Here is a 27,918-nt window from a genome sequence, read left to right as displayed (position 1 = left end):
TATATATCCTACAAACACAAGAAGCAATGTTTTTTCAATTAATGTTCATTGGAACTAAAAGTTATCAATCTAATTTTCTCATAGGCATCTTCAATATGCGAACCATTCATCAAAGGCTAACATCATGAAGCATACTTATCAGCTGGCAGACATGTTCAGGAACTAATGAACGTACGAAGCAGCTCTCCTTGCTTGGGTTGCGCTGTGAGTTCTACCTAACATACGAATGTATGACATACACTTGACATGATATGTCTGCTGTTTTTCAAAGAAGGGCGAATCTTACATAAGTAAACAAATCGAGTTGGCAAGCGTTTAAATTATGCTGGTGTGCTTGTGCCAAAATACTGGCAGCCAACAGAAATGCAAACTGGCCATATCGTAATCATAGATCAATATTGGCGTTCTTTTCCATTCAATTCATGTTTAATTTTTTTTTGGAAGGTTGTGAATATTCGTTTGTATGAGCAAAATCTAATGATTTTCGATCCCTTAATTCCGTTGTAGTTCAAATATTATTACAATGTTATTTCTTCAAAAGTACAAAACTACGATTTTCGATCACCTTCATAACAGCAATATAAGATTTGGAAGAATATCGAGATGAAAACAATTTATGAATTTCTTTATGACAGTTTATAACCAAAAACTAAATTCGCTCATTCTGTCCACCATCTAGGATGTTGGAATTACTGTAAGCATCATTTTCAAGTTCTACTCATCGAATCCGCTAGAAAAATACTCATATTGGAATGGTTTCTAACGAATATCGATATGCCGGAAGTCGCCATCTTGGATTTTGAAACGGCTTCTAACGTCGTTTTCTAACATCCATTCATCAAATCCATTCGAAAAATACTCATATTGTAACGAACATCGATATGCCGGAAGCCGCCATCTTGGATTTTGAAACGGCTTCTAACGTCGTTTTCTAACATCCATTCATCAAATCCATTCGAAAAATACCCATATTGTGATGGTTTCTAACGAATATCGATATGCCGGAAGTCGCCATCTTGTATTTAGAAACGGCTTCTAACGTCGTTTTCTAACATCCATTCATCGAATCCGTTCGAAAAATATTCATATTGTGATGGTTTGTAACGAACATCGATATGCCGGAAGCCGCCATCTTGGATTTTGGAACGGCTTCAAACATTGTTTGCTGACATCCACTCATCAAACCTTTTCATTTTATTATTCAATTATTATTTGGTTTTTGTTTTCAAAATATCCCTTTTTGCATTCGTTGACAACCCTACGCACCTTGACAAAGTTAAAAGCCACGGTATTTGATCCCCTCCACAGCAGCAATTTGAAATTCAACCATTTCATGGAACGGTATGGATATGAAACCCGTCACTAATGACGCCGTTTTGAATTTCTTCATGAATGTTTATTGCCAGAAATGAAATTCGTACCGAAGACAAAATGCAGCCGATTCTATTGAGGACTATCATTCTTTCGTTACATTCATCGTCCAACACGAGTAAGACTGTCGCCACTACATTCATGAAGCGCTCGCTCATGACTGTCACATGCGACTTTCATCTGTATGGTTCGTGCGACATTCATGTGTGACAGCCCGAATAGTAGGCAACATGAAAGTTTCCAGCACACGACATTCAAAAAAAATGTCAGCAGTTTCCAGCACTGGTCGTGGGACTATCGAAATATACTCATGAAGATTACTATCTAAATCTAACTTATGTTTTGTGTACTTTATGCCAAATGATCATGTTTAAAGTGATTAATTATACCAAATGTTCATTATTCCAAATAATTTGGCAATGGGTTTATATTTCCTTCAACCTTACATGTCACTCACTCACTCGAGACGTAAGACACGAATACGTATTGAAACCTACATAAATTTAGAATCATTCTAAAAAGTTCCGAAGTGAAAAATGTAAACACGTCGTTCATTATATGAGGCCTAAATTTCTCACTTGTGTTTCCGGAAAAGAACTGAAATAAATCCGTACCGTAACTTGGCACCAGTTAATTAACAGGCCTCGATTGTGTTCAGTCATGCACACTTGGAAATTTTACAGATATCGACACATTTTTACCGAACAGTTAAATGTTCGGTGATCAGTTCGGTAATTTAATTCATTACTGATCGTTCGAGAATTAAAAATTTTGTTGAACTGTCAAACAATTACCAGAACAGTTCGCAAATATTTCTATTTAATAACTAACAAATGGCTCGAAAATTTGTTTTTTGTTTATTTTTTGGTTGAAATTCTGGAATTTAAAAAAAAACTTGGATTTCACAAAACAACACAAATTTACTAAAAAAAGGCATATGGGTAATGTCATGAGACATAACTGAATGTCGTAAATACGAATAAAATGGATGGTTCTGGACCTGAAATTATGAACCTGAATTCTCAAACTCAATATTGATGCTAGATTCTGGAACAGAATTCAGAATCTGAACTTGGAAACTGAGTTATAGAACTGTATTCCAGATCTGAATTCTTAAATTGATCACTGCACCTGTTTTATGCTAAAAATGAATCTAGCACTGAACTTCTGGCTGAATTTTTAGTTACAGAATTTCGGTCCAGGATTCTATTTTCAAATTCGAATCAAGAATTCTGCTCCTAGATTCCAGTAAATCTTCAGAATCTAGTTTCTGAATTCATTTACACTTCTAGAATTGTGAAACTGAGTTTGGAAACCAAATTCTCGAATTCTAGAATTTTGGAATGAATTCTGAAATGCATTCTAGAACTAAATTCTAGGAATATAACTGATTTCTGGTCTGAACCTAAATTTTAATTCCAGAATTGAGTTTAAAAATTTTAGATTTAAGTCCAGAATTCATTTTCGAAATAAAGTTCAAAAGTTCAGGTCTAGAATCAAGATCCTGATTTCAATTTCAAATTCCGATACAGAAATCCTTCGGCTTCAAATCAAATTCTTCAACTGTGTTTCAGTTCCAGAATCCTGAAACACAATGTTGATTTTGGATTCCAGACGAGGGACTGTATTTTAGGTCTGGATTCTGGAAATAAAAAAAAAAATTTAGTTTTAGATTCTGAAACTGAATTCTGGCCCTAAATTCTGGTCTGAACTGAACGAGTCAACTGGTTATCTCATACTACTGAAAATTCTGTCAGAAATTGCTGATCATATCTCCGATGACGTGGAGAAAAAAAAATGTTGATACGTTAAATAAAACAGGAAATATTCTCGATACAAAACTTATCACTCACCCATGTGATAAATTTTGAAAATGTGCCCCATAGTGAAGTAAGACGTATTCTCGTCATAATTTGACTTAATGTCCCGGATGACCAGAATTATGAGCTGTTAAACCCATCGAGTCCATCAGAAATCAAAATCGAACGATCTGTGCTGGCAACATGTGGACGTATTGCTATGGAATTGTTTTCTGCCTATAAGAAAAAAGTATTTTTAATGTTTTTAAAACATGTACACATGTATATGTTTATTTTTTGTCGCCAGAATTAAAACACTTAAGATTTGAATTAATTGTTTGACAGTTTTCACGACAATCAGTATTGAAAGAAGTTCGGCGACTATTCGACCGTATGAATTGTAATTTTATTTATAGCAGTCTGTAATAAGAACTAGCATTTTATTGATCGTCCGGTAAAAATTTTCATAGTTTTTGCAGAATAAAATGCATATGCCGATAAAATCGGTTATTTTTTATGTTTATCGTAGGGAAGACCGGGGCTAAGCCGAACACTTTTGGGAAATTGAAGAAAACGTCCATTGCAACTAGGTTTCTACCCAAGTTATCTATACCTTCAGCTACAATTCACAGCTTGTGGTTTAGAAAAATATGCATGTATCTGATCGTATTTTTCTCGATATTCCGATTTTCCATATGGGACTGATATGCAAGTATGGGCAGCCTAGGTTTTTACCAATTTTATCAGCTTCAAGTTTTAACTACAATTCCCAATTTGTGACATGGAAAACCATGCACTAGTTTTATAACCAAGTCACCATTAAGTAACGAACCCAAAAGTCCAATATTTAGGAAGCGACTAAACCGGACTCTCTCTCTTTGGGGTTAAGCCGGACTATAAAGTTTCACCCAAAAACGAAGAACGAATACAGTAGGGAGCCAAATTTTAAGATAAATTAATGAGCACTAAAGAAATGAGATCATGTTCGAATGGATTGTTTGTTGGTTTCAATATTGCGTGGGACATAATCCTGCTCGCTAAAAAAAATATAGGTATGGACTCGAAAATTCACGCCCCACAATACCAAATAGTTGATGTTGAAAATGACTAGAGTCTTCATTGAAGTTTTATTTGATTGTTCCGATACATATAATGAACGTTTTGATTAAATTTATAGTGGATTTAGTTTTAAATAAGCGATAAGAAGTAAAATTGAAATACAGCCCCACTTTTTTGTGCGGTTTAGCCCCGCACAGACAATTTATTTTCGAGACTCCATAAAATTTTTTATTTTCCACTTTATCGAAAGCACCCAATAATCACTGGATTAAGCACGAAATAATCATTTCAAAGCACTAACCAGACCGTCATGTAATGGAATGTACTGGAATCAAATATATCCAAAAAATTTAAAAATTTTAGTAAAACACGTACACCTTTTGACACGAACACGATTGACGCTAAACTGAATTGACTCAGAGTCATCCAGCTAGCTAACCTCTATTTGTCACACGAAAGCGCGTTTACAATTTCAATCCATAGATCGAAATAATAAATGGTTTAGAAGATATTTAAGCTGTCCGGTTTCATCCCGTGTTTGGACTAGCCCCGATCTCACCTAAGTTTTCATTAAATGAGTACTGAACAGCGGAATCAAATCTTAATGTGTACCACTGTAATCAGCGCTTGGTAGTCGATTTGATGATTTTGTCAGGTCAGGAAGAAAACGCTTCAAAGAATTCAGAATAAAATTCGGGAAATGATTTTGAAGCGTCCTCCCTGGTTTAGTACAAATGAGTTACACAGACTCACAAATATAGAACCATTAGATGTAGTCACATAATATTATAAGCAAATTCCAACAAAAATCGATGCAATCTTCAATTGCATTACAAGTTGGAAATTAGTACAAGTAGGTTTAGAATTTTCCCTACACAAAAATCTCAGAATTGCGGAAGCAAATGATGTAAATGTAAATGATTCATGGTAATAACCAAATCATGTACACTGAGGTCTTTTTTTATGCGGTCTTTTTTTATGCGGTTTTTTTTACGCGACTTTTTTTATGCGATTTTTCAGAGTTATGCGGTTTTTTTTATGCGAAGTTTCAGAGTTATGCGGTTTTTTTTATGCGAATTTTCAGAGTTATGCGGTTTGCCCTTCTGCGGTCTTTTTTTATGCGAAGTTTCAGAGTTATGCGGTTTTTTTATGCGAATTTTCAGAGTTATGCGGTTATTTTTTATGCGAATTTTCAGAGTTATGCGGTTTTTTTTATGCGGTTTTTTTATGCGGTACGTAAATTCGCATAAAAAAAGACTTCAGTGTATATAATAGGGCTGAAAAGTCACCATTTGTGGCTGAACACCCAATTTAAATCTTAATAATTTAATTTTAACTCATATTCCAATAAATAGTTATTTAAAAAAATGAATTTGTCTGGTATTGCTGCAGATGTTTTATTTTCATTTTTCTTGCTAGGGATTTCAAATATAATTCGCTTAATTTCGAGAAAACGACACAGAATTATATTCTTTGCCGAAGAAACCACGATTGATTGTGTGACTTTTGTCAGTAACATCAAAGTAATTAAATGATCATAACTCAAGATACACTGTTACACAATCGGTCATCTGATTTCGAGTAAAAACAGTGCTTTTGAACACTTTAACAATGATGTAATAATTATGTGTATTTGTACACCGTTAAAACCTGGGATTAATTGGGAGATTGATAGGACTTTTACCTTTGTTTCGAAGAATACTAGCCTATAGGTTGCGTTGAATTCGGCGACTCAAAAAAAACTTAGTCAACAAGTGGGTTTTTGCTTCCACGCCGTAAAAGGCCACAATCGTCGAGGTTTCTCTTTCCCTAGTTCGACTCGTCATTGCACCACAGTTTATGTTGAATTGTTATGCCACTCAACAGTTCAACATAAAGCACTTAGCAGGTATAAAGTTTCTACTACTTGTAGAACACTTCATTAGTGTGATTTTCCAAAAGTTCTCTTAACCCTGAAGTCAATGTGAGCAGATCAATTCGGCTTTGAATCAACAGTAACCCCGATGTATTTAACTTGATCAGTCTCAACAACCAACCAAAAAACTCTAATGGACTAGTTCCCGTGATAATCCAACGATGACTGAAAAACACAATTGATATTTTGTCCGAATAATCAAACCTGACAACACCAACAACTCGCTCAGCAGATCGCGAGCCTCTTTGAGAATAAATTTGACAATTATTTCCTTCAAAGGTCTTGGAATATATCCTGTCGGCAGACTAAAAGTAAGAATTTTATCCAAAACATATTTGAAATGTTCTGGGCAAACACTGGAAAAGTTCCATCCTTATCAGGAGACTGCCTATTTTGACCGATTCAACCGGCACTATTCTTCGAGCAAGTGCCCAAGAATCGCGACTCTCTGAAACAGTATCAGGAACAGCCGTCGGTGATGGTCCCATACGCCCTGGACGTGAGTGTTAACCCTAGAACGCTCTCGTGATTGTTTCTGTACGTAAATGGTTTTGAAGTGAGCTCGAAGGTTCTGGACACATGGCTAAGTGAGAAGGGTATTACTATGCGAAAATTGGCGAAGAGGTTTGGAATTCAACATACCAGTGTTATCATTAATAAGTTTGGACAACAATATTATTTGGATGAGCTACCAGGAAGAGGCAGAAAACCCGATTCTTTCAACCAGAAAGTGGTATCTCTAATCATGTAGAACAAATCAATGTCAATACGTGATTTGGCCAAAAAAGCAGGAACGAGTGTCGGAATGATGCTGCGTATCAAGAGGCGAAATCATCATGAAGCAGAAAATCTCGAAACAAAGTGTAATTGTATTCGCGTTTTTTGCAGTGTCCGGATGCATGCGTTTTGATGGACGATGATACTTATGTAAAGGAGGATTCAAAACCCCTTTCAGGTCCCTCAATAATTTACTGTCGTCGTTGAGGAGGATGTGAGCGATGCGGACAGGTCGATTCAAGTTTAGAAATTCGATCGAAAGGTACTGGTATGGCAAGCAATATGTTCCTGTGGTTTGAAGTCAACCATTTTTTACACTACCGGAACTCTAATCAATGAGTATCTCCAGGAGAGATTGCTGTCTTTATATAAGAATCATAGTACACCTCCACTGATATGGCCGGATTAAGCGTTGGCTCACTGTGCCAAAACCACTCTCAATTGGCTTGCGGAAAAGGGTATACATTTCGTTGAGAAAAATATCAATCCACCAAATTGTCCTCAGCTTCGACCCATCGAACGTTACTGGGCAATCGTGAAGAGGGTCTTCAAGAAGACTGGTGAGGCAGTTGGGAACATGCAGGAGTTCAAAAAATTTTGAACTCCAGCGTCCAAAAAATTCGATGCAACACTTGTCCAGAACTTGATGAAGAGCGTTTTTCATTATGCGGTTTTCATTATGCTCAAGTTTAATCCATTATAACCCGGGGGTTTTAAAATTTGAATCATATGAACTGATATCATCAGTTCCATCATATTATGTGTTGAAGATTATGGGAATCGTCAAACCACTGTCAGAAATCTTTTTTAAACGAAATTATTCCACCGTATGATATATCATACACAAATGTAAGCATAAAATTTTACACATTATTTGGGATTTTTTATAGATATAACCATTTTAGAGCTTCTGCTAATGTTTTGTCACAAGATTTAAGTATTAGCGCATAATTTGAACTAAAAATACAAAGCAATATATAACTTACTTTTGCACAGCTATTTCTAGTCGTTAGTAGGTCAATCAGGAAATTTTCCATAATTTTTATATTATTTACAGTCATATAATAAGTTATATGATACAAAAAGTCACAGATTAAAATAAATGCATTTATTAAAAATGAATTTAAAGATTAATCAAAGTATCGTCCATCTGTAGTTATTACTTTTTCCAACCTCTCAGGCAATTTTCGAATTCCATCTCTAAAACATGTCTCGTCTTTTGGGGTGATCCAAGTTTGAAGCCAATTTTCAATTTCTGCGTAAGAAGTAAACCGATGGCCTGTCAGATCGTGCTGCATCCGTCGGAACAACCAGTAGTCGGAAGGAGTAATGTCAGAAGAATATGACGGGTGTGGCAAAATGTCCCACTTGAGCGTTTCCAAATCTTTTTCTCACGACATTTGTGACATGAGGCCGAGCGTTGTCATGCAGGGAAATAACTTTATCATGTCTTTACTTGTATTCTGGTCGTTCTGCTAGTGGCAGCTCCTAGTACACAACACCCTTTTGGTCTCACCAGATGCACTACATGACCTTGAAGTCAATGGCAACAATTGATCGGCATAGCGTAGTACTTTTTCTTCTTCTTTTTCATCTCCAGTAACAATTCGATGTAAAATATCTTTTTTTGTTGCCTTTGAATCAGCGCCTCGCAAGTGAAGTATCGCCTTTCAATCTCTATCGGTTTCAGTTCATAAGACACACAACTGCCTTGCTTTTGAATCATTCCCATGGATTTTAGTCGTACAAAAACTGCTTGTTGAATCACTTTCAATGGTTCTGCAAGCTGTTTTGCGTTTGATTAGGATTTTCATCGAGTAATGCCTACAACAAATTTCATCAGTTCAGAGCTTCTCAAATTAATATCTGAGCTGCCCTAAATAATATGGTGAACACGTCACTGCCGATTTTAATTGGTAAACCACTCATCACTCGGTAAAGGTTTGTTATGCACCAAATATATCGAACAAATATTTCTTGCCTGTCATTAAGTCAAACTGACTGTGACCACAAATATCTCGAGTTGTGAGATACATCGAGAATATGCATATGCATTTCACCTGGATTAGTCATACCGTTTTTAGTGAAGAAATTTCCCTTTTGAGATATGATTTTTGAACCTTCTTGCAGAAGTCTGGGTAAATTCATAGTTACTGTACGTAAATGCTGGAGATTGATTTTTTCTGCTCGTATCATCGCCAATCAGAGTAGAGAACACTTCATCTCCAGTACTTATCATACAAGTAGAAGAAATCAAATATATTGGCTTAACCGCCTATAGCGAACTAAGGAAGGTTTTCCTTGAATAACTGAAACTTTGAAATCCCACGAAAAGTGAAGAATGGAAAGGTCATCTGTGCCAGAGCTCCACTTAACACAGTAAGGACAAAGCCCAAGATATTCCGTTGACGACTGCATTATTTATGTTTCTGAAGCCTTTCAGTTATCGGCACGGCAATATACCTTTACTTGAGAGCTTCCATTTTTGTGGCCTTTGACGACATGGAACTGAAAGGCAGTGGATCAATTCTTGGTTGAAATAATTATGCCGGGACAGGTGCGCCGTACTGTTATCCTGAACCAGTTGGGAACCGCTACCGACACTATACGGATATCTAGGCTGCTCGGAAAGCGAAATTGACATCGATGGTTGATGGTTGACGACATGGGGCCAACATCTTGGTGGCTTTCTCGATGAACAGTTAACAATGGTACAGTACATTAACTGTATTGTTTGCTAAAGTTTCTCGATGCTTGAGACTCGATGGCTAAACACTATATACATTATCTGAAGTTCTTATGCTGCTTACTTGTTCTTTCTACCTCAGAATATTGTTCAGGAGTTTGGAATCCTCTTTATCTCAATGGAGCTTATAAAACAGAATCGATACAACGTGAATTCATTCTTTCTCTTCTTCGTTTGCTATGGAAAGTCGTAGATTATTGTTTGGTATAGATACACTACAAGACGGGCTGTCGTGTATTTGAATCATAGCAAGCGTTTTGAACGATAGGATTTACTGTCCCGCCTTGCTTCGAGAGGTTAATATTGATATTCGTCCATGTGCTCTCCGAAAAATGCCTGTCTTCGACTACCTCTATGCTGCTCTAACTATGGAATTAACGGTGCCGATATCGGCTTACAATGATCGTTGAATCTAGTATTATCTGTGTTGGAATTCAACCTTCCACGTAACACAATACAAGCGTTTAACGTATTGGGGCTATTATACCAATAGTCATCTCATCAGTAAAAACGAGTTGTGTATTGCTCACGCAGCCCACCTGGGTTCGATCCTCAAACCCACACATAGGGTCAGAAAGCTTTTCTGGCCCGTAGAGCTGAATAATTTTAAGGTTATTGCAAAAACAAAAAACAAGTTGTGACAAAATCGGGTACAATATCTTTGATTCGGCTGTAAAAAGCAATACCACAGAAAAAAAGTGCGATAATTGTGCAAGACTGCTGTTATAGCGACACGAAAACTCGAAGTGAATGTAGCTATCTTTATCTTACCGTCATGTCGAAAAAAGTATTATACGGTGAACGGTTCAAAAGAACTAGTTATTGTGCAAGAATGAATGAACAAAACCTCTTTGTTGAAGAACGACAGTTCTCTAATCTTCTCAAAAGAAATCAAAATGATTGAATACTATAAAAATGTTTTATAATAACTGTATATTTCGAAACATACTCATTTTTCAAGAATTCAATTTAACTTGTATATATTTAGCGACCTCTGAAAAAGTGCCCAAAAGCATGAACATGAACTTAGCGGAGCAGCATTCGCCGATAATAACGCGAATATGTGAATAATTTGTTGCTAGTTAGTTGCTGTTTAGTTACGTTCTGAAAAACAATTTTTAGTACTTCACCGAATCGCACAGGTTTCGGATTTGTTTTCAAGCTTATTTAGAAGGGGTGCTTCTGTGTCTCTCGATCCCCGTCCCTGTCCACCATCTTCATTGGAACTAACAAGACCTTTTTTTGTCACTAACTTTTTCGTTTCCCCTTTCTCCGTCTCTTTACCATCTCGATGGCAACTAATTAGATCTCTGTAGTTTTCAGACATTTTGTTCCCATACCCCCTCGCTTTCCGCAATATTTACTTTTTTTTCATTATCTTCCGTAACATCACCATCATCGCCCACGGAAGACCGCTCCAGTCGAAGGCCAGCATGCAGGCCACCCGCCGGGCCTTCGTAGCCTGGGGGTGTTTCCACACGGACCGAATGGTGCGGCTAACATAGATATTTATCAACGCCATCTGGAAGACTCATGCAATATTCAATTCATCGACCACTGCCGATCGCCAGCTGAAAGCTGGATTTTCAAGAACCCGAGATGACATAGTCTAATGATACTATTCTAGTTTTAAGTTAGTCGTTAATTAAGATTAGAAAATACCCTTGGCATCTTAGAGCTTAAGCAGTGTGCATTAAATTATATTATTGAATAAAAAAAGAAGGGGTGCTTCGTTAACTTCATATGAACTTAGCGAACTACTCAAACAAAGGCAACAATTTTAAAAACCACCGTAACTAATTTGCAACTAATGAGCAACAAATTATCAACTGGGTTTCGATTTGCTTCCAAGTTTTTTTACGAGCTTCGTTAACTTCATATGAACTTAGCGAAGTACTCGAAAAAATAAAAAGAAATTGAGCAACAAATGCAAAATCACCGCAACTAATTAGCAACAAACTGTTCACCTATTTGCGATATCATCGGCGATAGGTGCTTCGCAAAGTTTATGTTCATCCCAAATGCGACGACGTAATTACTTGCTCTCGTATGATTCTCGCAAAAAAATACAAAATTTTTGAAGAACAAATGAACTGTTTTACCAATCACTAGTGAAAAGTAAGCCTGTCCGAGAATGGCATATCCGAGCACTAACTGATGCTGGTGGTAATTGGTCTCGGGTCCAAGTAATGGTTTCTACTGTTCATTTCGCCGTTTAGGAAGCTTTGAAAGAAATACGCAGTTAACAGTCTGTTCCGAGATCACCGTTCCATCAACCAGCCCCGCCTTAATGCAATGTTTACATCAAATGGATTCAAACATTACAGAGGGACTTTCGATTCCTTGCAAACGACAACTAATCCACGCTTATTTAATTCATGCTTTTTAGTTTTATATAAATAATAATCATTTTCCTATTTTACCAATATTCCAGTTAGCATCCTTTTTCTTACTAATCGTATCCAAACCAAACCAAAGTCCTCATAATACATAAAATGCTCCCACATAAAACAAAAATAGGAAGAATAGAAAGATTATTAATTCACAAACAGTTACTCTTGTTCATAAAAAAGTATTTTGCTTTATACGACGAGTTCTTTAAGGATGAAATGAAAAATGCTAGTTTATGAACAATGCAACGAATGTTACAAAAGATTTTTATAAAAACAAGTTGACAAAAAGTATGAAGTCAATTTAAACCACAATAAAAGATTCAAATACACTTTAGCAATAGAACGATAATTTTCGCATTCCAAGTTCTATACAAAACAATTCGAACTCTCTCATGTTGCTACTAAAGCATAATGCGATAGTACCCAGTCTACGTCGTTCTATTGACCAAATTACATCATAGACACACAAGGTGGCATGAGATAGGAAATCCTTCTCCGCGCTTGTGGTCCAAAATCACCCATGAACCTTTTTAGTACTCTCGAGGCTCCGGATTTTCTATGCACAGGTTGTTGGTTTGCAAAAATCATTCAATCGGGTATCATTAGAATTTGATGTTAATCTATTATGCAGAAGAATACTTGAATATTTTCTGTATATTATTAGAAATTATCATTGTGTGTCAGTAGATTACACTTAAATAAATAAATAGATATAGCTTTCTATGAATATAATAATCGTTAAGAACTTGCAGATGGAATCCCAATCTACGAAATTATGTCTGATATTCGATGCTTAAACTAGAGCAATAAGCATTATTTTTTGTAATTTTCGCCTATCGTTACACCCGTTTCACATAATGCCAATGATGATTCTAGCCCAATATGCTGGAAGATTTCATAGGAAGTTCTTGTTCGAGTTCATTCAGTTTAAATGCTTGTTGCTGCGTCATGCGATGTCTAGCTCCGATTTCGGGAGATTCCTTTGTTGAAGGCCATTCGTTCATTTGATAGACATTCCGTTATCTTATCTCGTAGTTCGAACAAACCGAGTCGCTTATCTATCTGCTGCTATTGTAATACAAATGATACCATTGTTTTCGTTAGAGTATATAAGATTGTTTTCATTCAACGGGATTATTTAACACAGTTTTTTTTCTTCTTTTCAGCATTCTTCGGAATTCCAATAACCTTGTGATGGTATTCAGCTGACTACGCAAGCCCTCGTGAGACCTGTGTCGGTATGTTGTAGTACAATTAGGCTACTGATTCCACATCTCATTTCGTTACCTTGGATGTTTGGGATAATGCACAAAACAATAGATCAACCGGTTCAAATTGATTTGCGCTGGCATAAAAACTCAATTAAATGCAACTGTGGTGCGATCTTGAGATCTTAACACCACCCGCTGTGCCTGAAAAAACTAATTTTAGTAGATCCAAGTGAAAATTATTAGACATATTGTATCATTTTCGGCAGCTGATTTTTTGCATTGAGAAGTTGCACGCGCACCTGGATGAACGCATACAATAAAAAAAAACCGGAAATAAAGGCGCGCTTTTTAGCGTTTTCGGCGAATAGATATTGTAGGTGCCTGCCTTTCAGGTGGAAGAACTTGGCCGTTTGCACCAAAACTGAACGTTACTGCACTCATACACACCACACTAGCAGTAAGCAGTCAGAAAATTTTAACTCACTTCACACGTCGATTTCGGACTGAGCTTTGCGTTTTTCGATGAACGTAATGCGCCGTCTGCGAAAGAGTTGTTTCCTAATGTAGTCTTTCCCACAACACACCACCAGTTATTTCAACCACACACGTCAGTGGCGAACAAAGCGGCTTACTGCTGCCAGTGGTGTTAGTAGGGAAACATTGGTCGATTTTCTCTCACATTTAAAAAACCCCGACGCGCGTTTACAGTTCCCTTCGACACCGGCTACCATAGCGAGCCATTTGATTCATACGTACTCTTGACGTACGTCTTTTCATCTTTCTTCCAACTACCCGTTATCGATTCGATTGTCTCTTTTTATCGTACTTCGTATGAAGTGTGCTGTGGTGTTGGTTTCGGCGAATAATGTCAATTGACACTAACATATACACAGCCAATGGCACTTCCCCTGAGCTATAGTTGACGTACATGAGTATGTGAAGTACCGACACCTTATACCAAACCATGCAAACAAACGGGGTCCTGTTTTAATATTATGCTGGTTTAGTTCGCCCTGTTATAAACGATTGCCGTAGCATAACTTGGTGAGAATGAAGTGAGTAAAACCAATACAATCTTAGTTTTGTATTTTTCGAATACTTTCGGTAGTTGAGTGTGAAGAAAAGACGCTACATCGTAAGAGTTTGGACATTGGTGCAATTTTTTGTGGTTTTATCGTGGAATAACTGCTTTTAGAAGACTTGCATGGAGAAATTATTTAGCACAAATATTGTATGAACTAATTTTCTAGTGGTTTACGTGTTAGGAATGATCGCTGCATTGCAAATTCCTGTATAATATTGAGATCTTGACCTTGAGTGTCCATTGATCTCGCAGGCAGCAAGATTTGGTTCCTCGTTTTTTCTCTACTGTGTGATATCGCGATTCTCTATGCGACTTACTGCTGCAGTTTTACCTTTTAACTGTAGGCTATATTCAGAGTCGGCAGTGTGGGATGTTTGATAGGTTAAGAAACTGTGCGAGACGGCATGTGTAGAAAACTCGAAGGTGTAATGGATAATCATTGCCTGTGTAGGACCGATGGATGTAGCAAAAGTAGCTAACCCAACGTTTGCTTTCGAACGTCAGAAAGGATGCAGTGATGGTAACCTAATAAAACGGCACAGGAAAGCCTAGCCTGGCGAATATAAAATGAAAAATCAATATCCTGCATCCGATTGCGAAGAATATCCCCATTCCAATGAGAGAAAGGTTGCGACTTATTTCTTGTGGGTGAAATTTCTATGATGTGTGAAGTGCATTTCGCTGACCACGAAGGGTTAATCGTATGTGTTTGTATGTTATCCCAAACTCTGTGCCCGATGAATTTTTGATCATTGTTGTTCAAGTGATAACAAGACGGGCGGGCTCATGAAGATGTGGAATGACAATTACTATGACCTATGTGCCAATGAAGAATTTGGTTTCAGGCTTAGTCCAATCACTATGCAACAAGGATCAGGATCAACTACACCGAGCGCTGTTCCCGTAAGTGTTGCTTCTTTTTCTGCTAAGTTTTACTTGACTATTTTGTTTCTGTTTCTATTGTAGGAATAAGATAATGCAATGGTTGAATATTTTAATATTCAACATTCTCGATATAAACAAATGTTTTAGGCGAGCTTTTCTGCAAATTCAGTGATTGTATTGATTATTTAAATTGAGTAACACAATTTCTGTGGTAAATGTTTCCCGTGAATAGCCATAGCAACAATTTAAACATCATAATCAATGTTTCATCTGAGCATTTCAAATACGTTACTGTAGATTCATTGATAAATGGTAAATTTGACCAGTTATCAAATTTCATTGTTTCTACCATGCCAACGTTGTACGAAAAATTATTTCATAAACTTATTGAAAAAATTAGGAGCCTTCCTGCTTTTAAGTTTACTATTGATTGCCATTATTTCATCAGAATTTGACTCAGTAATGTCATCTTTAGACAATACTTGTGTTATGTTAATATTTGTGTGGGATTTCAAAAGGACTCACAAAATTGACAAAACTTTCGACATTGACCTTATCCACCATTTGCAGGAAGTGTTTGATTTCCTGTTTTTGAGCTGAAACTGGTTTCTGAGGGCTAGTAAGTTTTAGAATATGGTTTGAATTGCTTAGTTAATCTATGTTTAATTTTCTTTTAAGGGTCCTCAACTATGGATTCACAAGAATGATGATATTTATGTAGACGAAGGAGCAGAAGATTATCGATGATAGGAGAATCCAATTTAGTTTGAGCTCTTGGAACTATTAGGTGTACAACTTAGCTTCCGCCGTTTTTTCCAAAATTTTAAGCTTTATTGCGAAAAAGTGCTTACAGATGTATTATTCAAAGTATAGTCCGTCCCATATTTCCGGAAATTTTCGGATCCCGGCTCGAAAAAAGGAGTCCTTTTTTGACGCTATCCATGAAGCAATCCATTTTTCCAACTCTTCGAAGGATTGAAAATGTTGAACTGCCAGGCCGTGTGCCATCGAACGGAATAGGTGGAAGTCAGAAGGGGCGACATCTGGGGAATACTGCGGGTGGGACAAGACTTCCCATTTCAGCGTTTCCAGGTACTTTTTGACCACTTTTGCGACGTGAGGCCGAGCATTGTCGTGTTGGAGGATGACTTTGTCATGTCGCTCTTGATACTGTGGCCGTTTTTCTTCTAGCGTGCGACTAAGGCGCATCAGTTGCGTTCGGTAGCGATCTCCTGTGATGGTTTCACCAGGTTTTAAGAGCTCGTCGTAAATTGTTATTTATCTTTGAGGGTTTGTTCTCTTCCACCATCATGTTTGTCTTCGACATCGAAATCACCATTTTTAAAACGTTGAAACCACTCCCGACACGTTCTTTTACTCAAAGCTTTATTTTTACTTTTCTGGTTATTTCATGAGAGATGCTTAGCATTTAGCACCCTGTTCAGAGAAAAGTTGCGTTTTTGAAACTATCATTTTATTTATTTGAGATTGTAAAGAATGCCACCTTTCAAAAAATGGGATAACATGTTGGAGGTACCTATCGATTATTGACTAACAGATACATTAGAAAAAATATGAAGTTTGCATGCGAATTACCACAATTTAAATAGTGTATTTCCATGGCAATGACAGTATTGCGTTAGGTTCGCATACCTTTTTCAATTTTCCCATCGAACTGAAATTCTAACATTTACTTCCGGAAGGAACGAACTTCAGTACGAAATGCTTTGGAATTGCAGGCATAGATTGTTTTCCAGAGCGACAAGCGTCCATTTTAGGGATTTTGGAAGAATGATCATATGGGTCATTCGTTTTTTCGGGTCATACACCCATTCATTACCCATCGCATAATGGTAATTAGGTCGTAGGTTGTTTGGAATAAAGGTCGTTTAATATAATAATCATTTGGTATAAAGGTCGTTTGGTATACATAAAAACGAATCACAATCACTTCTTTATTAAACTAGTGTATTGATGCACTACCAAACACGATGTACGGTCATTTCACCGACGGCCATTTGACTTTCGGTCAATTGGCATGCAGGTCATTTAGCATAAAGTTATTTGGCGTACACACCATCTTGTATAACGGACGTACGACGCCTAATAACCGTCGGCGAAACGACGGAGTAAAACCATCAAAAACACATTAATACGCCAATAATCCATCCATTCTGTAACATTCAAAGCTTGGAATTATCCCTCACTTGAGTTCGAATCAACTTTGAACTTAATTATGTCAAATGATTTTTATGTCAAACGAACATTATGATGGCTAACGACCTTAATCCTAACGATCTTTTACCAAATGGGATGTGACCGGTTCTCCTATGTAATGATAATCTACACCAATTTCACATTCTTAGGAGACTTGAATGTTCATCTGATATTTTTTTATCTAATTATAGAGGGTTTTAACCTTAAGGTCATTCACCTCTTCGGATCAGAAAAGCTTTCTGACCCTATGTGCGGGGTTGGGGATCAAACACAGGTGGGTTGCGTGAAAGACATAGACTAACCCATCACGCTATATCCGTCCCCTTTCAACTGAATTATTTTAATTTAGACTTAAGAAAATGTTCTATTCACCATCATGTATCGATCGCAACTGACCGCATTCCTTTTGCAGGCAACCGTAGCAGCAGTATCGACGGGAAAGATGGACGAACCACCGCCACGGATCGAGCCGGTCGTTGAGCCGGTGAATGGAATCGTTCAACCTCCTGTGGTGCCACCGCCAGAGCGGCCTGGTCGGCTAACGAATCAATTGCATTTCCTGCTGAAGACAGTGATGAAAGCAGTCTGGAAGCATCAATTCTCCTGGCCTTTCCAGCAGCCAGTGGACGCGAAAAAGTTGAACCTACCCGATTACCACAAAATCATCAAGCAGCCAATGGACTTGGGAACGGTGAAGAAGCGTCTGGAGAACAATTACTACTGGACGAGTAAAGAGTGCATACAAGACTTTAATATAATGTTCTCCAATTGTTATGTGTATAACAAACCGGGCGAAGATGTGGTCGTGATGGCACAAACGTTGGAAAAATTGTTTCTTACAAAAGTGTCCCTAATGCCTAAGGATGAGGTAGAGATGGATGTTCCGGCACCGAAAGGTGCCAAGAAGAAACCGCCAGTGCGACAGCTCGCGCCTCCGGGTACCCTAGTCGGACCAGCACCGGTAGTTACGGCGACCGTAACGACTCCAACGCCTACTACACCCGTTGCCGCTGTACGTGCTCGGCCTAGTTCTGCATTAGGTAGTGCCGTTACTTCAAGCGTTCCTCCAAACAATGTAACTGCAACAGCAACGACTGTAGTGCCGAGTGTGCCACCAATTGGTATACTACCTCCCCCTACTGTGCCCGGTAGCACAAACACAACAACAACGGCCACTCCGTCTGTGGTCAGTGCAGCGCACAATTCTCTCGCGACACCAGTCACTCCGGTAGTGTCTAAACCGGTCCCGCCTACAACGTCACCGTATATTGTGAATAGTTCGCAGTCCGGAATTGAGACGGTTTTACCTCCCCAGCAACCTGCGAAAGTCAAAAAAGGTGTTAAAAGAAAGGCCGACACCACCACACCAACTGCTACTGCCTACGATCCGCATTATGGTACCAATCTGGATCCGAGCAATCCGAAAATCGCCACCAGGAGGGAATCTGGACGACAGGTAAATAAGGTAGGCGGAATTGCTTGTCGCGAATCGTTTGTTTTATGCGAATCACAATAAGCTTCCGCAAAGTTATATTCAATTTTATATAAATTTCACTATTCATTAGTATCATATACCGATTCGAACCCATCCATTGATTCAAACTTTAGACGTTTTGTTTGGTTTTCGAAAAAAAAAATTAATGCATGGGTCTACAACGGTAGTGTTCCTGTTTTGCTTGATAAGGCTTTCGATAGCAGCATAACTGTAATGCATTTGTCTCATTTTATTTTTGGGTCGTGCAGGAAATTGCCCCATTCCAGTCATCGTCGTATCCTATCTCGCCATATCAGGGATCGGCTGCTGCTCAGAATCCGCCGAAGAACAAGGAAAAACTGTCCGATGCGCTCAAGTCGTGCAATGAGATTCTGAAGGAACTGTTTTCCAAAAAACACTCCGGATACGCTTGGCCCTTCTATAAACCGGTGGATGCGGAGTTGCTCGGTCTGCATGATTATCACGATATTATCAAAAAACCAATGGATCTGGGTACCGTGAAGCGGAAAATGGACAATAGGGAATACAAATCGGCAAACGAATTCGCCGCCGACGTTAGGCTTATATTTACTAATTGCTACAAGTATAACCCTCCAGATCACGACGTTGTTGCCATGGGACGCAAACTGCAGGATGTGTTTGAGATGCGTCTAGCGAATATACCGGATGAACCGGTAAACAACGTTACACCCAATCAAAGCAAGGAAAGCGACTCCTCATCTTCTAGCGACTCAAATGCCAGTGAGGAAGAGTCGGAATCGGACGAGGAGTGCAATCAAAAATTGAAGATGCTTGAGAAGCAGTTGTTTGAAATGCAAGAACGTATGCGGAAGCTGGCGGAAGAGGCGTCATTGAAGAAGAAAGCCAAGAAGAAGATGAAAGAGAAGAAAAAACTTTCGACGTTGGGATCGAGCGATATCAAACAGGGCATGGAAGTGCATGCCAATCCACCACACGCTCCAGTAAAGACGCTCCATCAAGTTACTACTATTCCACAGCCACAAATTACCAGTGCAGCTCCGGTAGTTCCTGCAGCGGCGACCACCAAAACTAAGACGAAAGGCCAACGAGCACCCAAAGCTGGAGCCACGCCCAACGCGCCCGCCAAGCGAGCTAAAGGAGCGGGCACTGCCGCTACTGGTGCCACTCGAGGTCCCAACAAGAAGAAAGGTTCGCAAAACGTTGCGAATTTTGATTCGGAAGAGGAAGATACCGCCAAACCCATGTCATATGACGAGAAAAGACAGCTATCACTTGATATCAATAAACTACCAGGTAGGTTGACATTTTCCTGTTTCACTTGATAGTTCCAACTTCTAATTTTTACTTCCGATGATGTAGGTGACAAACTCGGTCGCGTTGTACATATTATTCAAAGCCGAGAGCCATCGCTGCGTGATTCGAACCCGGACGAAATCGAGATTGATTTTGAGACGCTCAAGCCTTCTACGCTACGAGAACTGGAAAGCTATGTGGCATCCTGTTTGCGCAAGAAAACTCGTAAGCCCTACTGTAAGTTTTCCAATTTAACAAACACTGCTACTGAAATAACTATCATTCACTATCACCAAACTCTATCCATCTACACGCTTTCCGCTTTCCCCTCACGGTCCTATTGATTTTGCTAAGTTTTACCAATGTTTGATGCGTCGGAATTGTATAAATTGAATAGAAACTGCATTCTTAGAAACAAGAATCGCATTGAATCCTCGAGTTAATAACGGAACCGATAATCTGAACGGTGAAATCTATTTGCAACTTCAGTAGTGTCTGTTAATTGGAAGAAATTGTATCAAAAGTATCATTTGCATACGTTTGCTATTTTGTTTAAAATCCGATAATTATTGCCATGCTTATATTATTCAGTTTATTTATCCTCATGTTACATATCATACAATTACTTCCCGTCTTTTGAAAAACGTATCACATGAATATTACTCTTATATTCAAATGCTACAGATAAAAAAGTCTCCGGTAAATCCAAGGACGAACAAATGGCGGAAAAGAAACAGGAGCTTGAGAAGCGGTTACAGGATGTAACTGGTCAGCTGGGAACTGCCAAGAAGAATGCTAAAAAAGGTAAGTGTCTCTCCCATCAATATCTTGAGGCAATAGTGTCTATTTAATGCATCAGAAAAGTTTTGTAATCATGTCGAATTCACTTTTATGCGTCGATGCGAACATTTTTGCGATAACTATTTCTAGTCAGAATAATGACGTTCTGGGTTATTGTTTTCATTCATCATCAGTACCACTCCAGAAAACCCCTTTTGTAGTGATGGCAGCTGATCAAATCGCACCAAAAGATGACTTTGCCCTTATGCTTTTATATGAATCGCAATACAAGCTTTTTCAGGCATTCGTCGATGTAAACTTGGAATGTCGTGGTCAAGGATTTGACGAATGGTTCCGTTTTCACGTCACATATGCAGATCGCTTTTCGAATCATGAACTTATTCGCGAACTTTCGGCCAACACAAAATAGAATTTTCCCGGTCCAATCGTGATGTAACATTTTTATCCGGGAAAGTGTTTAAAATCAACTTTGACGTATGTTATCGATCAAAGTAGAGCCCAATATAATAATATAATCGGAGGATGTTGAAGTTTTGAAATCTTTGCTTGGAAGCTCAGAAGAAAGTCAAATTTTTTTCTAGACTGCTCCTTCGATAGATTTGTCGTTAGAAAGTACACTTGCAAGAATTTTTTTAGAATAAGATGGAGATAATGAGAATGCATTATTTCCTCGTCGGGCAGTTTATATGCTAACAATTCATTTGGTTTTTCTTTTTTCATGGCTCACTTTTTGTTACATTTTGGCCTATTACTAGTAGCAGTGTTGCCAAATTGTTCGTAATTCGACTACTTCATTACACGAGGAATGCAAAGTCGAACAGGAAAATGAATGTAGCGAGCAGATATGCGTATTTTATCCAGATTGCCTTTAACAATATCTGCAGTTCATTCAGTCTTTCAGTCATTCCCGTTAACTGTTCAACTTCTTAAAAAAATATATACGTCTAATGGCCTGAATCATATCTGACAGGTCGAAATATGACTGTGAAAATAGGAGACAACTTTACTTCACCGAGTTCCGGAGTTCCACAAGGAAGACATCTGGGACCGTTCATATTCTTATTATACCTCAACGACTTGAACTTTTCGTTGGAATGCATGAAGCTATCATTTGCCGATGATTTCAAGTTGTTCCATCTCATCAAGGATTCTGAAGATTCCGCTTTCTTACAAACTCAGTTAGATGTATTCTATAACTGGTTAAATGTTAACAGGATGCTACTAAACACCGTCATTTCTCTCTCGCAAACGAAACACGATCACGTATGACTATTCTATTTCGACAGCGGTCTTGGAACAGGTCTCATTAATCAAGGATTTAGGAGTAAATATTAAATTCTAAGCTCAATTTCAAAGATCATATTGAGTATACTCTATCTAAAGCCTCTAAGATGCTAGGACTTATGTTCCGCATTTCAAAAAACTTCAACAACAAACAATATTACTCTACCCTTGAGTACGCTGTCGTTGTTTGGGCACCATATTATCAAACCGATAAGCTGCGAATAGAAGCTGTTCAGCAAAAATTCGTCCGTTGTCTGCCGTGGAGAGATGCAGCCAACCTTCCAAGCTACGAAAATCGTTGTAGGCTCATCAACCTTGATTTGTTATCAGTTGGCCGGGATACTTTGAACCATTTTCTAGTATGTGTCGATAATTCAACATTTGTTCAAATGTGTTCGATTTTCCTTTGTCCCGCAACACGGTAAAAAACTTATTTTCAAGATTTATTGCCAGCCAGCTTACCTTATGAGTTGAGGGTTAGATGTTTAGAGAAGATAGTTTGATTAGTTTAAGATCATTTGGATAAATGTAATCTGTTGGTACAAAAGATGAGGTTTTATGCCTGATGGAGAAGGAGAAATAGAATCTCAGCTTTACTGGGCTTTTTCAGCATATCTACTATTCTTTCGTGAATGCAAAGCAAAGTCTTGGTATTGGTAATTCGTAGCGTAGATAACCATTGTATGGATGGTGCTACAATACTATTGACACTAAGAATCCTTTCAGGTCGGGGTTCGAACATACGACAATTGGCTTGTAAGATCAGCGCCGAGATCCGCCAACCCGGGCTTCGTGATTACAAATATAACTATTGATCAATCTGTCTGAATGTGCTGCTAGCTAGTCCTTAACACGCTTAGAAAACAGAAGAAAACTTTGATGTGATCCAAAATCTATCGAATGTTGTCGTTGATATCACAGATGCCACAGATGCAATGCGTTGCACAGATTTCCAACTTATAACGATTCTCAGAAAATTTGTCTACTTCATCTGAACTAATTTTGAGCAACGAGGTATTTTTTCGTACTAAAATCTACATCTCTTTCGATCATCATTGATCAGTCAGTCGTTCGGTCAGAACGAATGTCTTAGGTTACAAGTCTACTTGTATTTCGTGTTTAAAGGATAGAGTTATAAATTTTTGCACTGATCTGGCAATGCTCTTGCGAATAAAGCTCGGCTTCTGTCTCCTTTCTCAAATTTATCAGGAATTCCTCAAGGTAGCAGTATGGGCCCAATTTTGTTCTTGTTGTTTTTCAATTATGCGGTTTTGCTACTTGGTATTGACTGCCGATAAGTATATGTCGATGATTTGAAATTGTACCTTGTAGTTCGTTCTATCGACGACTGCATCCGGCTTCAGAAACTTCTTGATGAATTAGTCTAGTGTCTAGTGTATTAGAAACTGGCACATTGTCAGCATTGCGAAATGCCATGTCATAACGTTCCACCGAATGAACTGAACTTGATGGACAAACGCTCCAGAGAGTTGTGTTTTGCTAGATGTCATACTTGCCTTCAATCTACATCGTTTATGCATAGCTCTCCGTTTTCGCCCGTTTATTCCAGAATAAGCGTCCCATGATGCGCTCACAGTTCGAGTTGTCGGATACGATCTGCGAATTGAAGTCGTTCATACTGTTCGTGTTATCGCCTTTGGGAATTCCCTCTACAACGGCATTGAGTTGGCTGTAGAAGTTCTCCTTTACGTGAAGATCGGTACTACCGGTTGACGCGAAACATTGGATTATAGATTGAGACTTCGAATTCGTGTTCTAAATCTGGCATTGATTATTTTCTTATTTGTTGGTTCTCACTTCATAAGCGCATGTTTGAGTTTGTCTGGCTGGACACTCAGTAGGAAGCACACTCCATGATGCCGGGTAATCGCGGGCTAGAGTATACTACAATCTGTCCCATTGGCATTATGTGTTCTCCTAAGTTTGGTCACCAGATTTTAGTCAGTCCTATGATATCAAACTCCATGGTTATAAAATTCCAAGCTTCTGTGTGCGTGTGTTTCGCGCTAAAGTTAGTTGGCTTGAAATCTTTCCGTTATCTTTCTCTGTAGGTTTCTAGAACAATATCCTAAGATTACCCGTATCACGGCATGTGCAACCGAATGATAGGGATAGAAGCAGCTGGTTAAGAGGCTTAGGGCCACTCGATGCAGTCTACCTTTAGGTACGCAAAGTACCAATGCTTCGTATTACCAAACATTTACCATGCCACTGGTGTTCTGCGCGGTTACACCCAGTTTCACCAACGGTCATTAGGCGTATGGTCATATATCATAGGGTCAATTGGCATAAAGTCGTTTTGTAGAAAGGCCATTTGGAGGACAAGGACAATCGCTGTGTTTTGTCGGATAACCTGAATTATGCCGTTGTACCCGCTCTGTATTGGTGATTATCGATAATTTGACAGAAGCTTCTCGATATTTCTCTAGATTGTATACAACATTTTCGATCCGGTAGAAGATGCTACAAGAACTCGTGTCTCTCAATGCATGGTAGCAATATTTCAAAACCCTTGTGTGGAGCATTCACATACATTTTCATAGACGCAACTTATACGCAAGGGCATATGCACATAGTTAGAATAAGCGGAAATAATAAAATGATTCTATCGCTATTATTCATATAGAATCGGATCGCGAAACGAGAATAAGCGACCGTTTGTTGCTTCAGAGAGAATCCCCACAGCAGCGTGCTAACTCGTGATTCTCAGACAGGCCATCGAGAGAAATTCGCTCTAGCACTGGTGTCCATTCTATGTTAAATGAAACATGCCGGATTTGTGTTGCTGAGATGATATCCGTCTCTCTTCGATGGCACTAATTGAATCGTGTGAAGAGTTGGTAGAGAGCGATCTTTGATATGATAAAAGCCATCCTTGTCCGCTTTGCACAGTTCTGCCGGATATTTGTAAATTTTGTTTAAATTTTATGCCAATTTTCCGCTGTCGCCAAAAGAACCATTATACTAGACAGTGTGTATGCCAAATAATTTTATATCAACTGCGAACTGAACGGATACCTTCTACGCATACTTAATAAATTAAGTGAACTTAGAATTCCCAATGTACATGTCATTGCAGGCGCTGTGCGTGAGAAACGGGTATCCTTATTGGATGTACTAAGTGTCATCAGCCATTGTTTCATTTTTAGTTCTTGTATCAACCTTCCCAACGCGTCTTCGAAAACTTTAAACCTGTTGTAACACAACGCGATTTATCTTTATATCGTTTCAGCGGACGAAGCAACGAAACAAGACGTCACACCTTCCGGTGGTAACATTTCTTCAAGTAGTAGTTCAAGTGATTCTTCGTCGTCCAGTTCCAGCGACTCCAGCTCGAGTGATTCCAGCGACAGTGAAGCAGGTTAGAGGATGCATACATGTTTTGAGCTAGCGTAGAATCAACACCTTTTTAGCGTAATGACAGTGTGCGAGAGATGGGAAGCGAAGATGCACGAAGCTGGCACACAGTGCCAACTGAGATAGAACCCAACAAAAAGTTTGTTTTTAGGTTTCAGTTTTAACCTACGCTAATTTATTAACGTTTTCAATCGCGAAAAGTCGGGCGAGACAGTTTTCTGTATGAACGGTGAAATGGAATGGCGAAAAAAGCTATGTGCTCCTCCCGTTCTTTATATTTGCCATTAACCGACCAAGGATCATGTTGAGCTTGCCTGGTTCGGTCCGACAATTAATATTATACTTGCTCGCAAAGTTATTTCAGTTTTCGAAATAATGTGAATAGAAAGTACAGTCGAAACAATTGCACACATAGATATGATGATCGATAAAATAAGATGATCAAATGCTTTTGGTAAGCCTTAAATCCGGTAAATCAATTAAAAAGGATTTATGTATGATCCAAACTGCTAGAGAAAACGCAAAGTACGATTTCGCTTTCTCTTACCACCGATGTCTGGTAATAATTTTTTAAATGTTTTCAACATGTGTTAATGAAGATGCCACGCAGCAAAAATATGCAACGACAAAGTTAACGTTGCAAATGGGTGATAATGTATTTTTTAAGAACTTTCGATCGCGTGCAATAACGATTTCTTTACTACGACAAAGTATATTTGTGAGCGGTCGACTTTCCATTATTGAGTATTTTAGGAAATATTACTGCATTTTCAGCCGAATCTCACAAAAACAAACACAAACACATAACACAAACCATACCAAGATATATTGCTCTAACATCGTACTATATCCAATCAAAAACGATCCACATTACTGAGAAAAAAACGGTTTTATTGAATAAAGAAAAAGCACCAACAACTGTATTATTAGTTTACGATTAAATAGTTGTGCAGATAATTAAGTTCACAACCACGTGGAATAAGCTAAAGTGTAGACATTCAAAACCCGAACTCCAGCGTCGTGGGAAATGCTTGACTTAGAGCACGAAACACACAACGGCTGGTTTTTTGGATTGGTTTCTGTTTATTTGTGACAATATGCAACATAGAATCAATACAAGACAGAATAATAAAGAGAAGATGACATTGAACCATACAAACAGCGAAATCATTCTCAGCTTTTTTTTGTTATAAGTTTTACATTTTTCATATATTATAATAATCACAAAAAGGAAGACAATTGTACAGAGTATGTGTAAATTTCTATTTATATACTTGTAGTGAATGATCAGACGATAGAATTAGGGAAACATAGAATAAATATGTTGATTGTTGTGAGCAGTCTGAAGAAAGTGAAAACGGCAACACAGAATTACTATTGGCCTCGACAACTTTCAGAACGAAACAGTATAGTATAAATCTGTCAGAACTTATATAGTAAGATTTGCACCGATTCTGCTTTAGAAATGCTAACCATGGCAACCAGTACAGTCAGACATATTGCTTTTTGAAAGCTGATCCTTGCAGCTAGTGGTAAAGCGATCTTTTGTTCACCTTTTTGGTCATTTCGTTTAGGTCAATCATCATATGTTGTGTTTACATTTTGATTTCTATGTATTTTCTTATGTTAACTCTAATGAACAGAGTTTGAATCCCAACTCCTTCAACAAATTTTCTCGTGTGTAGCAAATGTGTAATTGGGGACAGCCAACAAAACCGAAATGCACGCGTTTTTTTATCTCGTAGAATATCGAATTCCACTGAATGCAGAAAATTAAAACAAGTTACAGTGAATTTACAAACAAAAGAGAAAAACAGCACTTTCAATAACGTTTTATATGAAGCAAACCAGTAGTGTCGAATTATAATAGAAACAACTCACAAAAAGGTATGTTTTCAATATATTTTTTGCTTTGTTTAGCGCCGTTTAACACTTGTTGAGGTAGAAATTTGACACTCATGACGTCAATGGAGTCCGTATTACAGCCAATTGAAATCTACGTATATAGAGCACTTCTTAGCCATTACACAGAAGATAACAGTGGAAAAATGTTACAAAAAATCAAACTTTAGAAACCATTGTACCCCGTGTTACATCGCGCGTAGAACCATATTTCGTTAATTTTCATCTTATTCTTCTATTAAGTTTTGAATCATTTGTATTATTGGAGCAACAGAGATGCTGGTTTATATTAATCTTGAATCGCAGACAATGTGTAATGTAGCGTG

General features: G+C 38.2%; 1 protein-coding gene across 8 annotated transcripts in view; it reads left to right on the top strand.

Moving 5' to 3' along the window:
• Positions 1–27,918, top strand: part of LOC131432631 (homeotic protein female sterile-like) — a 53,450-nt gene that overhangs the window by 10,048 nt on the left and 15,484 nt on the right. For 3 of the 8 annotated variants that reach the window (XM_058599026.1, XM_058599025.1, XM_058599027.1), the window contains exons 2-8: positions 13,227–13,298; positions 15,201–15,258; positions 17,870–18,922; positions 19,201–20,227; positions 20,294–20,464; positions 20,912–21,031; positions 25,566–25,694. In XM_058599026.1, the coding sequence (XP_058455009.1) occupies positions 15,217–15,258; positions 17,870–18,922; positions 19,201–20,227; positions 20,294–20,464; positions 20,912–21,031; positions 25,566–25,694 (2,542 nt within the window). In that variant the 5' untranslated portion in view covers positions 13,227–13,298; positions 15,201–15,216. Of the gene's footprint in view, positions 1–13,226; positions 13,299–14,372; positions 15,259–17,869; positions 18,923–19,200; positions 20,228–20,293; positions 20,465–20,911; positions 21,032–25,565; positions 25,695–27,918 lie in introns of those variants that run through there. The other 5 variants (XM_058599030.1, XM_058599029.1, XM_058599031.1 and 2 more) reach the window with 3 other exon arrangements.

Source organism: Malaya genurostris, chromosome 2 (genome assembly GCF_030247185.1).
Source record: "Malaya genurostris strain Urasoe2022 chromosome 2, Malgen_1.1, whole genome shotgun sequence".
Classification (NCBI taxonomy): domain Eukaryota; kingdom Metazoa; phylum Arthropoda; class Insecta; order Diptera; family Culicidae; genus Malaya; species Malaya genurostris.
The sequence above is the reverse complement of the archived record's forward strand: the minus strand, read 5'-3'. Positions and strand labels throughout refer to the sequence as shown.